Source organism: Anser brachyrhynchus, assembly GCF_964034855.1.
Source record: "Anser brachyrhynchus genome assembly, chromosome: 10".
NCBI classification, from domain to species: domain Eukaryota; kingdom Metazoa; phylum Chordata; class Aves; order Anseriformes; family Anatidae; genus Anser; species Anser brachyrhynchus.
This window is the reverse complement of record NC_137705.1, coordinates 16219690-16231917: the sequence shown is the minus strand read 5'-3', so window position 1 is coordinate 16231917 and position 12228 is coordinate 16219690. Positions and strand designations below refer to the sequence as shown.

Genomic DNA, 12228 nt, shown 5'->3' with positions numbered 1-12228 from the left:
CAACCCCTCCCTGTGGTGGTCGCCTTCTCGGACCACAAGAGAACAACCAAAACCTGGAACGAAATGAACGCCCCGTGTCATCTGCCTATCTCCGGTAGTGCTGGTGAAAGGGTTGAAAAAACAGCCTGGAAAAAGTCCAGGAAAGTGCCAAGCCCACATCCTAGAGCCCCTTTCGCCATCCCACTACATTCGTTCTGCAGAAAAGAAGGGATGTGCTGCACTCACTGTGTGTCAGCGTCACTTGACCTTTATTTTAATGGACATTTCATCTATTTCAGAGCTGTGCACAGCCCCAGTGAAGTCCAGGACAGAAGGCAGACACCTGTAGGGCTGTGCTTACCTGAGCATCTTAATTTTATGTATTTTTATGGCACGGAGTCACTGTCCTTGCCTGGCATGACCCTGGGAAAGTGCTCTGCGGTGGCTTCTCCCAGGGAAGCAGAGTAGCGGCTTTGGTAAAGCACTGGTGTTTTGGAGCAGCAGCCCCAGATGTGGTTGCGGTCCCTCTGCCTTTACATGCCTGCTGTGGGTAGGGAACAGCAGAGAAGGGCATGGGCCGTGCTCAGAGCCGGGTTTGCAGGATGATGCTGGACACAGCGCAGTACTGGAAGAGTTACAGGTGTGAATTAACCCTCTCGGCAGCTTTGCTTCCCTCGGTCTGCACACCGTACAGCCCTGTTGTACAGAATGCTAAGCCCTTCAGCTTGATTTTAGCAGCCCCAGCATTGTGTTTTTGCCTCAAGTGAAGGCTCCTCAAGTGATTTAAGTCCTCCCTGTCACTGGTGATATAAAGCTCTAGGGTTAAGAGATATCTTCCTCTTTTTTTTTTTTTTTTTAAATACTCCTGCTTAGTTTGCAGCTGGAAAAGAAGGGGTGTTTTCGAGCTACTAACAACTTGGTAAAATGGGCTAACAAAAAAATGGGCTGAGAATACAGCGTGCTTTATCGGAGCTGATGCCTGACCTCATGCTGCTACAGAAGTAGCTTAGCGGCACACACAAGCACCTCTTGCTGCATCGGCTTTTGTTTCCACATGCTCAGCTGCAGCAGTGAGCAGAAGTGCCAAAGTGAGCTGGGACAACTTAGATATTTAACATGTAAGCAGGAACAGCGATATCCCAGCCCAGACACATCCTTTGAACCTCCTGTGCTGCGGCCAGGCAGCCATCCCACAGGTGACGGGCTGTGCTGCCTGCAGTGAAACCCCCGGCACATGCACCAGCGGTGGGGTTGCAGCCTGGAGGAGATGTGACTGGTTATATTTCTATGTGAAAATACGTTTCCGTCCATGCAGGGCTCAGGACATGCAGCCCTCTTTATTTGCTTTATTGTTTGATGCCTCCTGTCTCAAAGAGGGGCAGCAGGGGGTAGAAGTGGGGCTGGGGGTCCCATCCTGCCCCTGCCTTCAAGCAGCACCCTGCCTGCCTGGCTTTGAAGGGTTTTCAAAAAAAAAAAAACAAAAAAAAAACAACTCCAATCCAGCAGTTAAATCAGTGTCTCAGCCCTGCTCAGAGGATGTGCAGGATCAGGCCTTGCTTATCTCCTTCCCCCTCCCCAGCCCTGCCTTCACGCTAACCTACTATCTTGCTTTGTGGAAAGAACATCTTGGATTATGGTGCTGCAAATGAAAGGATCCAGTCATTGCATCAGGCGAGTCGCAGGTAAGCGCAGGGTTTAATGTCAGCTTGTTGGCAGCTTCTTTATTCCCTTTTTTTTAATTATTTTTATTCCTCCTTTGCACAAACAAGCCGTCTTTGTGTGGAAGTTCATTTTCCTTTTTAGCCAGGGCATTTCTCAGCGTGGCTTTCCAATAATCCTTGTGGTGCAGATAAAGCAGAGCCAAAGCAGATCTCTTTCGCTGTTTCTGCAGAGTGCCCCAATCCCATCCAGAACTGGGGTGCAGCTCACAGGAGGGCTGTCCCCGCTGTCCCAGCGCTGCCTCCAGGCGGAAGGACAGAAGTTGAGCCCAGGTGGTGGAGCTGCAATCCTGAGACGAAACGCAATCTTGCTGTAACTCCTTCCAGTGTTGGGCTTTGTTTGCGTTAAGGTGCAGGCATCAACACCCTAGACCCCTAGGGTTAATAATAATTCAGGGGAGAAATGAATACAGACATGAGCTCAGCATCTCTCTATGTCAGCCCGTTCCTCCCAGCCACCTCCACCTGCCTCCCCGGAGCAGCCACCAACCTGCTTCCAGCGTGGCACAGCATCTTGGTGGCCCTGTTCATCTCCTGACAGCTTTCCAGCCCCAGCTTCCAGCCCCTGCAGCACCTGCACCCTCGCAGACCGCCCTCTCCACCTCGCAGGAACTGCAGGCTCCGTTTTCGCAATCACAGTGCTCGTCCGGTCATTGTGGGGTCATCCAGCCACATCTGCAGCGGGATGGGGCTGGCACAGAGGGAGATCTGCTTTTAAATCCCTAAGCTCCCCCCAAATCCAGCATCATCATTCAAATGCCAAAAAATATACAATGTAAAATAAAAAAAATAAGAGACTACCATACAGTCATCAGTCCTTTATTGCCATGTCGATACATTTCAGATGCAAGTCCTGCAAATGGGGAAGACCTAATTTATGCGCACCTTTGGGTTAACTGAAGTTCAGGGCGTTCTCCAGGCAGGTTGGTGAAGGTCCATGTAAAGTAACTTCCCTCCCCAGCTGGCCAACATGAACGTCCCCGTGCCTCCAACACCAGCACATGAGGATGCGCCATCCTGTGCATGGGCTGGTCTCGCTGCCAGGCGCTGAAGCAGGTCCTGCACCCACCGCGCTGGCTCCATCAGGCTCCCTGGGCTTCACAGCACCGTGCCAAAAATCCCTCCCCATCCCCACCATATTCAAGAGAAGAGGGGAAGTCTTCCTTCTTCCACCAAGAAGGAATTTGTCTGCACCAGGGGATGCTCCTTCTGTGACGAACACAAGGAACCAAGTTCTTCTCCAAGGAAACATGGTTCTCCCCAGCCCTGCGTGAGGTCTCCAGCAATGAGCCCAGCCAGAAGAAGCATCCAGGGTGTAGGCAAGAGCAAATGCAATGCTGCTCCTTCTGGCAGCTTGGCTGGCTCCTGGAGGGACTCAGGCTGAGTGACCATGACGTGGGCCACCAGCACGGACTGTCCTCCCGAGGAAGGTGCGGAGGTGGAAGGATGGAAAAGGGCTGTGAGCAGTGGCAGCTCTGGGGGGAGCAGAGGAGGTGGCAGGCCCGGTGGGAAGCTCGTTTTGGATCACACTCACCCATGACCGTCTTCCTCATCCAAAGCAAATGCAATGAAAATATTGCTGGGGAGGGGTAAAATAAATGCAGTTCCCAGCCTCTCCCAGTGCCCCTCTTCTAACTGAGCCAACCCCATGGAGCACACAAGCCTGGGCTGTTCCCATGTCCCTGCCATCAGCACTTGCAGGGCGGCACCACCAGCTCCCAACCCCCTTAGGGACACTTCTGCTCCAGAAACCCCCCTTCTCTTGAAACCCCAGCCTGATGATTGCCACCAGTTGTCACCGTTTTGTCTCATCTTTTTAGGAACAGCTCCCCCAGGCTCTGGGGATGCTGGGGACGTGGTGTTTGCTGGCCCAATGAGGGTCAGGTTTGAGGAGAGCCAGACTGCAGGCTGGCTGGCATTTTCAACAAGCAAAATATTTTTTTATGACCTCCTTCATGTCTTTAAGAAAATTATAATGGATGTCAGAGCAAAAAAGCCACAGTCGGGTAGGATTGGGAAGTTTCTGCATGTCCTGCTGTTATTTGCTGGAGATGTTCCTTCTCGCTGAGTGGGACCGGTGCTCCCTCTTCGAGCCCAGAGTGGCATCTGTTAGGCTCAGGCTCCCTCTAGTGCCTCTACGTCCTGGTGTCCCCGCTTCTCCAGGTGGCTTCTCCAGGGCCTTTTGTCCCTGGGGACCGTCCTTCATCCCTACTCCCCTCCAGCATTGCTGGTGGGCTTACACCACAGCCAAGCCCCATTTGCCTTCTCCCCCTTCCCAGTAGCTCAGCAGTTTTTAGGAAGGCTCCAAAGCCCATGTCAAGCAAAGTCCTCTGGGCTCCTTCCAGCCAGCACCTGACCCTCTCAGCACGTGGATGTGCTGGCACTAAGGGCACCCCATGTTCTGCCCGCCTTTCACCATGGGCTGGGGCAGAACCAGGAAACGCTGGGAGAAGTTTCTCCCACGTCCATCTTCCATAAATATCAGGACACCACCAAAATGCCATGTCAGACGTCAACAAAGTCCTGCCCACCTCTCTTTGCAGGTGGTTTCTCAGAAAGCAGCAATGCTTTTCTGATCTATACCCATGGGCATCAGCGCAAAAGCCACATCAAACCCAACAGGATGACTTGTGTAATGTGAGGGCATCAACGGAGAGGACACTGTTGTCAGAGACACTTAGAGATTTTTGTTTTAACTTATGATTATTTTTTTTTTTCAGAATAATTTTGCAGCAGTAATAATTACCACCCTTTTTAATGAGCGCAGCTCTTGTAATGGATGACACGCAGGATAACATGCACTAATTATGTCTGTAATCGCTAAAAGCATGGTTGAAGGTTTCAAACCAGCTGATCGGTCTTGGTGAGGCTGTAATTGGAGACACAGCAGCTCATTAGAGCTTGGGAGAGACTCGAGGGGTCACAACCACCCGACAGTGCATGATGGGCTTGATCCCGCCCTGGGTCATCCTTCCCTTTTTGGTATTCTGCCCTGGGTCATCCTTTCTTTTTTGGTATTCTGCCCTGGGTCATCTTTTCTTTTTTGGTATTCTGCATTTGCTTACAGTGTGTTATAAACAACCCTGAAGGTACCATGCTCAAACCCATAAAGGGACTGCAGCGCCACAGTTTTGTTTTACTTGAAAGAGGTTTGCTGAGACTGTAAAATAAAAACTTCTGTTTCTTCCTGGTAAGGAAAGCTCAGGAATGAGTGAAAAGGTCAAGAGTTTTCTTAATCCAGTGGCCAAGGTAAGGGCAGGGTGCCTGCTTCTGCCTTCCGCAACGCAGTGGGGGCAAATGTTTTTCTAGGATTTGCTTTCGTCAGCCGCCAAGCTCCTCTTGCTGGGCTGTGAGGGGGAGTTTGCACATGGAGAAGGGTTTGGGGAGCAGCTTGCCCCAGCTGTCCAGCTGCACCGTGCCTGCGGCAGTGCTACTTCCATCTATTTGTGCACCGTGTGCCCGCAGCAGCTGCCCGGAGGGAACTAACACAGCTAAAAAACGTGCAACTTAAGATTTCGCTGGAAATAAGTACTGAAATTAAATTGCGTTGGCTTTCTTTTTCCTGACTGGTTTCATTTCAGCCCGGCCGCTTTCCCCGTCTGTCACGGGTAACTTATTTTTCCCCCCGTTTTTATGACAGGACGAGGCGACGAGCTGGAGGGGTGGCGGGGCGGCCAGCGGCTGTTTTCTTCCTCCCACCCCGGCTAGCTGAAGCAATTCCAGCGGGGAACGGCCTGTCGGCGGCCATGCTGCGGGGGGGCACCGTGCTGGCCGCAGGGGCCGGGCCCGGGGCCGGCCGTAGGGCGGAACCATGCCGCGGGGGCGCGTGTTGCGCACCGGGCCGTGCCGGGCTTCCGGTGCGGGCGGCCGCCATTTCCCAGCAGCCCCGGCGCCGGGCCTTTCTCTTCCGGTGCGGCGGCAGCGGCTGCGTTTGGGTGAGTGTCGCGATCCGCCTCCATCCGCCTCCATCCGCGGCCCGCGATCGGCGCGGCGGGCTGGGAGGGGAGGCGGGGAGCCGTGCGAGCCGATCCGAGCCCCACGTCCGTGTCCGTGTCCCGCAGGTGCAGCCATGGCCAAGTCCAAGAACCACACCACGCACAACCAGTGTGAGTCGGGGCGGGGGGCGGGGGGGCGCGGGGCCGGGCGCGGCCCTGTCAGCGAGGCTGCTGCCGGGGCCGCCGGGGGGCCGAGGCGTGTGCGGGGGCAGCGCCCCTCGCGCTCTGGTAAGGAGCGGCCCCAGATCCGTGGGTCAGGGGCTGCAGTGCCGGGGGGGGAGAGGCGCTGCCCTCGTCTGAATCTCGCCAGGGCGCGAAGGGTTGGGTGGCTCGTAGTTTCGGCGGAGATTCAAAAGGAAGCTGGTGCAGCTGTTTAACTGTGGTTGAAGTTTTAATTTGAGTTGTTTCCTTGTCTTCCGCGTAGCCCGCAAGTGGCACAGGAATGGCATCAAGAAACCCAGGTCCCATAGATACGAGTCCCTCAAAGGGGTGAGTATGTCTGTTAATGTTCTTGGGCTGATCGTTTGCATGACAAAATCCAGCCTTGGTGTTTCTTTGACTGCCAGCTTTCTAGCAGATGGGGGCTTGTGTTTTGGAGGGTCAGAACCGCTGGGGGTCCCTCTCTCATCGTGTGCTCACCTTGCTGGCAGCAGTGATAGTTCTAACCCGTCTGAAATCCACATTGCACGTCTACAAAAACTAATTTTGAGTTACTGGCAAATTTTGTCTCTGTTGCACGTCAGTTGTTTCACCGCTCTTTTCTGCTTTGATTCCTGTTGTGTCTCCTCTGTACCCTCCAGCGTTGTTCCACTGGCTGTACTAATACACAGAAGCTCATCCAGAAAGTGAGAGGAGTTGACTTTTCTGGACGGTGCACGTGGAAATGGCAAAATCTTGCTTTTTCTGAGGTTATACACGTGGTACACCACTGTCTTTCTTCACGTTTGAAAGGGACAGAAAAAGCAGGATGTTCTGGCTACAGAGGGGGCTGTGGTTCCGTTTGCCTTGTAGATGTGATGATTGGCGTTTCAGAGGCGATGTAAAAGCTTGTCTTTTGCCTAGCTCAGTGAGGACTCAGCACCCTGAAAACAGCTGGGCTGTTTCTGAGTGTGTCCTCTCGCCAAGAGCGTGTGACTTGAGATGGCAAAAATCCTGTGTGGACCAGGTGAAATGCTGCTTTCAGCAAAGTAACGGATGTTTCTCAGTGGGATGCTGACATTTCTGAGAATTGCTCCTAGCCACGAAAGGATGTGTTGTGAGCCACTAGTGGACAAAAAAATAAGGAGCAGCTCTCTTCCATGGTGGTATATTTTTCCTTTAATATAAAACAGAAAGGCCCAAGGAAATGGTGTTGATCTTTGCCAAAGGATTGCATGTATGTGTGTATGTATGCTCACCTGGCAAGATTTGTTTGTGATTAAGAATGTATCATGGCACAGAAATGAAGTTTGTGTTGTTTACATTTTTACTAAACTTATCCTGTTCTTTCTATATATTTATTGCTGGGGCTTGGGATTCTTCTTTGTTTAGAAATGAAGGAAAATAGTTTAAAGGATGGCTATACCTGGTGAAAAGGATTCTGTTGAAATAAGAAAACCATATGAGAAAACTTACGTGAATTAATTGCAGCTAGCATTCGGAAATCACTGAAGCATAATGGAAACATGTTTTTACCTGCGTCTTTTCTACAGTGTGTCTTACCTTTTTCCTTTGTTTTTACAGGTTGATCCCAAGTTTCTGAGGAACATGAGATTCGCAAAGAAGCACAACAAGAAGGGGCTGAAGAAGATGCAGGCCAACAATGCCAAGCAGGCAGCTCTGCAGAAAAAGGACTGACGTGGTTTAAGACAAAAGAACCAGTTTTCCTGTTGTCATGTGTTAAAACATTTTGTACAAATAAAATTGGACATAACTAAGTCTTCACCTCCTGAATTTGAGGAGAACCCTCGAAAACGTCCTGAGCTGTATTTTAAATGCCAGTCGTGTCATCGCGTCCGCATGTAGCAGCCAGTGTGTGGCTTTGTTCTCTGGCAGGTCAGCAGGAGGGGCTGTGTGTCAGTATTCTCAGCCTCCAGATGTATGAGCTAGAACAGTTGCTGCCTCCTCAGTGCTGCAGTTGGTGGTACAGGTTATGAACACCTACGAGTTGGCAGCCTGTTTTCAGTTTGTGGAATGGTATAGAGTGAAGCTTTAAAATACAAACAGGAAGCAACGTGTTTTGTGTTGCTTGGGCTCTTAGATGATAGCATTCAGTGAAGGTAGAACTGATTTTGATAACTGGCGTGCACATTCGGAGCTCTCATACTGCAATTTTTGTGGTAGTTCTTAGTGCTGTCAGAGCAAGATCAGGCTTCCAAGGGCTATCCAAGCATCTGCTGCTTTTCTGTTCAGGTAGGGTAGCTACAGCAACAGCAATCCTGAGAAACGGGAGGGTTCTGAGCGCCAGCTACAGTGTTAGAGGTTGTAGCAATTAATAGAAGTGGTTTGTAGTGTTTTCTAAAATGCTTCAAGTAAAGTGTGATAAGGGATATAGGACAATATAAAATAGCCAGATTTTCATAGCTGCTGTAACAAAAAAAAGTCCCTACCTGATGAAGCTTGCTGGCTGGTGAGATCATGGGAGTAGCACAGGAGATGTGGTGCCAGGACAGGGTCGTTACTGTCACGTAGGTAGAGGTGGACTCAGCTTTCCAGGTCGCAGCAGTTAGCAAAGCTGGCTCAAGATGAGTGGTTTTGGTACTGAAGTGAACGGCCTGTTAAAATGCAATGGACCTTTCCTGAAATTGTAATTGCAAGGCTTGTCCGCCTGGTGGTGTAAATTCAGTAATCAGCTCAAGAGCTGGAAGTAAGCAAGTAACTTGTGACTTTCCGGTATAGCAGCAAAACACCTGCTGGATGGAAAAAAAATGCAGCAAAACATCCAGTTAGTATAAGTGACTTTTTAAAAATAGTTTAGCTAATTACTGGAATGAAATACTGTTTTGAAACAAGGTAAGTATTTTGAATTCTGTGTGGCCTGAAGTGATTCCACAAGACTTTTCCCAATTTCCGAACGCTTCTCAAATTTTTTTTACTGATAAAAATACCACTCAGCTGTAAACCAAGCAATATAAAGTGATTTACTAACTTAAATCTCGGGAGTTGAGGGTTCTTGTGGAGGGGTGATGTGCTGGGGGGAGTTGGAGAGTGAGTGGTCACCCCGTTTGTATCACTGCGTAGAAGAATCTGCTAAATAGCTGGGACAGAAAGGCTGCCTGGTCCCTGCTGCCATCAGGTGAGCCAAAAGCCTGTGCTTGCCTTGGAGAGGTTCCTGGTGATGGCAATCATCCCTGTAAAGTTTTTTGGCAACCCGTAACACCTAGGGACAGCTCCAGAGTGCTTAAATCTTGATAGCACCAGTGATACCCGAGTACCTCTCAGAATCAGTGGTCTTTGAGTTGTATGGCAGGTGCCTTCCTTCGAGTGAGATTGTCGACAAAAGCAAGATCCCATAGCTGCAGTTCCCGTTAACAGGCACCTCGCCTCAGGATGCTGCTGGTGTTGGAGGAGGTGAAGTGGCTGGTCCACCCACCTGAATGAAGGACAGTGTGCTGCTGGTCTGCCCTGTGACAGTAAGTAAAAGAAAACACAATTTCTAAAGCGGTGGCTTGCTGTTTTGCTGCACCTTCGCCCATGTGTCCACAGATATCCAACCTGCTTTCAGTTCTACCTTTTAAGTCTCCCACTAAGGCTTTCCTGTCTAAGAAGGCGGATTTCATCTCTGCGTCTTCCCCAGAGGGCTCATGCTGTGAGAATAATACACCCACAGGATGTGGTTTGAGGGAAGAGAGAGAGGCAGGGGTTGGACTGTGAAAAGGATCTTGGCACGTTAATGAGAAGCAGAGGGAGAAAACCAGGCTTCCAGTGGCTCCACAGAACTGGCCCAGGCCTGCCTCGATGCAGTCTTTTCATCTTGCTGCCCTTCATGCTGCCCTTCAGAGGGGACAGCTTCCCAAATATGGGCTTGCTGACTTTCTGACCAAAATAGCGGCTGCGTGACAAAATGCAGCACAGAGGAACGTAACCTTAATCCAGGCATCATTGTGAAGCGAGAGACAAGAATTTGTGAGCTTCCACGGCAGCTCGGTGTCAGGTTTGTTGTCGTCTGCACCCCACCGCCATCTCCCTGCACACGTGGTGGTCCTGCAGGGCGCTGCCTGGACATCGCTTATATCACCCATCACAATTTCTGACCCCGTGACAGCTCAGTTCGTGACTTCCCTCCTTCCCTTCCTTGTGGCAGGCATTGTGCCAGCCCAGAAGGGAAAGCTGCAAATGGGTGTCTGTGCTGACGTGGCTCCATGGTGGGTCTTAGGCGCTTTCACTCGCCTGTGAAATCATCTAAATTCTGTCTTGCTTTGTGTTGGTCGAGGCAGTCCAATGATTCTTTTTGGGAGGATTATATCTGCAGAGCACAGGAGAGGGAACTGGCAGCTGTGGCCCACTTGAAGCTATTCCCATTATGCACAGCTCTGTCATCTTTGACATTTAAAAACTTCAAAACTCATATGACTAAGTGCTTGGTATCCCACAGGAAGCCAATGTGTTTGAGAGAGTCTCTCTGCTTAGCTACTGCCGTACATCAGGTTACATGTTTTGTACTTGCTGCTGATGACTTCTTCCCTTTGCAATGAAGAGGACTCAGTAAGTTCTAATTCGGCTCCTTTTTTCCCTTCAGTGAAAATAAAAAATAGGGTGTGAAGGGCACGTAACCAAATAGTGAATAGCTCATTGTGCAAAGGTGAGCCATTGCACTGAAGGGGAAGAGTACAGAAATGCAGGGGAAAATACAAAGCAGTGGGAAAGGCTTTGATGGGGCAGGATAATCATCAGGGATGTGGATGTTCGTTGTGAAAATGAAAAGCAGGACTGGACGCGTATTGCTCTGCTCCCCTTCACCACCTTTCAGTATTGTGCTCAAGCAAAAAATAAGTGAACATAACATGAGTTCTGCTTTGCCCAAGTTTCAGAGCTGTTGCAGTCATTCCTGTATGACAGGGTATTTGATTTGGCACAGTGAGATGTTGTTTCTCTGCCGTGGCTCAGTTCACTGCTGCAGCCATGGTGGCAAATGCATAACTATTGGAGAGATGCCTATGTTTTATTAGGGGTATGCCTACAAAATGTTCTCTGTTATCATTTAGTCAGTCCATACAGCAAAGTTTTACTGAGAGATGCCGTGAGTATGCTGAAAAAGCTGCAAACCACGGTAGGAATTAAATCTACTATCAGCTAAATTGAGCAGAGCAAATGGCCTGAGAACTGCAGCCGTGTCCAGTGGCACGTACTGCTGTCACCTGGCAGCACAGCACCCTTTCTTAAGGGGGGGTCAGGTGGTTAAGATAACACAGATTTGTGGGCTGTTATGGAGCATTGAATGGCTTTTTGCCTAATTAAAAAAAAAAAAAAGTGTGGCTATTTTGATGACTATTTTTATTTTTTTTTCCAAGTAGTGCTTGTGTATGTGTCACATTCCTTGGATGTCTCTGGCACCAGAATTTAACAAAAACATGCAGGGAAAACTGCAAATTTGTTTGGAGTTACATAGATGGGTGGACTTCTGGGTGTTCTTCAGTCACCATTAGCACGGCTCCATGCACATCCCCTATGTGGAGGGTTTACCCGAGCTGGTCCTGTGCTAGTTACAGGTTTGTCAGCCATCTAAGTCGCTCGGCTGTCTGTCAAGTTGTGTTACATTCCTAATGCAGTTGCTCCTGTGTTTTAGCCAGCAGTGAAATCCACCCGCAGCACTCCACCCCATGGCATTTGCTGGCTTACTCTTGGAGAACAGTCAGTGTGCTGAGACAAATGGATCTTGCAGCAGTTTTTCTGACTTCATGTGCTGACCTGCTGGCGTGTCTGGTCTAAGGACTGAAAAAGCCCAAATATTCCCCAGCACAGCTGCTCTTCTACGGAGAAGTTTCAGCTGCTACAAGACCTTGGTCCTCTTCCTGTCCAGCCACCACCATCCCAGCTTTGCTCTCAGGGAAAAGAGTGGGGCAGTCAGTGAGGTTGTTGTGGGTCACTGCTGCCCGTGCCCTTACTCCTGGGGCTCTTGGACAATGGGTAGAGAGCTGAGACATGGCTGGGTGCTTCCCCCCAGCCTTTGCAGCCTCCTTTTCCCTGGGGTCACAACAGTCCAAACCTTCCCCCAGGCCACCAAGAAGTACAAAAGGAGGGGGTTAATCTGGAAAAATTCCTTATTTCTTCTCTTGTTCACCATTCAGTGAGGCAAAGCCTATTCTTAAGCGGTGGTAAATGTCTTGGAGATGTCCCTGTTGGGTATTGGGATTTGGTCAGGACAGAGAAAGACAATGGGGCTGTTGGTGGTACCTGCTGAGATGAAATGTGGGTATGGGTTGCCTGTAGGCTGGGTGGCTGTGGGGAGATTTGGTGTCCCTGACACCTTTCTGGGCTAGTCAGAAAGAAAAAGAAATCATTTACAGCTGCGGCATTGCAATAGTTATGAGCATGGCTGAGGCCCGGGTGTCTGCACT

General features: G+C 50.1%; 1 protein-coding gene across 1 annotated transcript; it reads left to right on the top strand.

Annotated features, from left to right (window-relative positions):
• Positions 1–5523: 5523 nt before the first annotated feature.
• On the top strand, positions 5524–7608 carry RPL29 (ribosomal protein L29). The gene is made up of 4 exons (XM_080606457.1): positions 5524–5632; positions 5759–5803; positions 6117–6181; positions 7415–7608. The coding sequence occupies exons 2-4, from the start codon at positions 5767–5769 to the stop codon at positions 7526–7528; spliced, it is 216 nt and encodes a 71-aa protein (XP_080462583.1). The 5' UTR covers positions 5524–5632; positions 5759–5766; the 3' UTR covers positions 7529–7608.
• The last annotated feature ends 4620 nt before the right edge of the window (positions 7609–12228 follow it).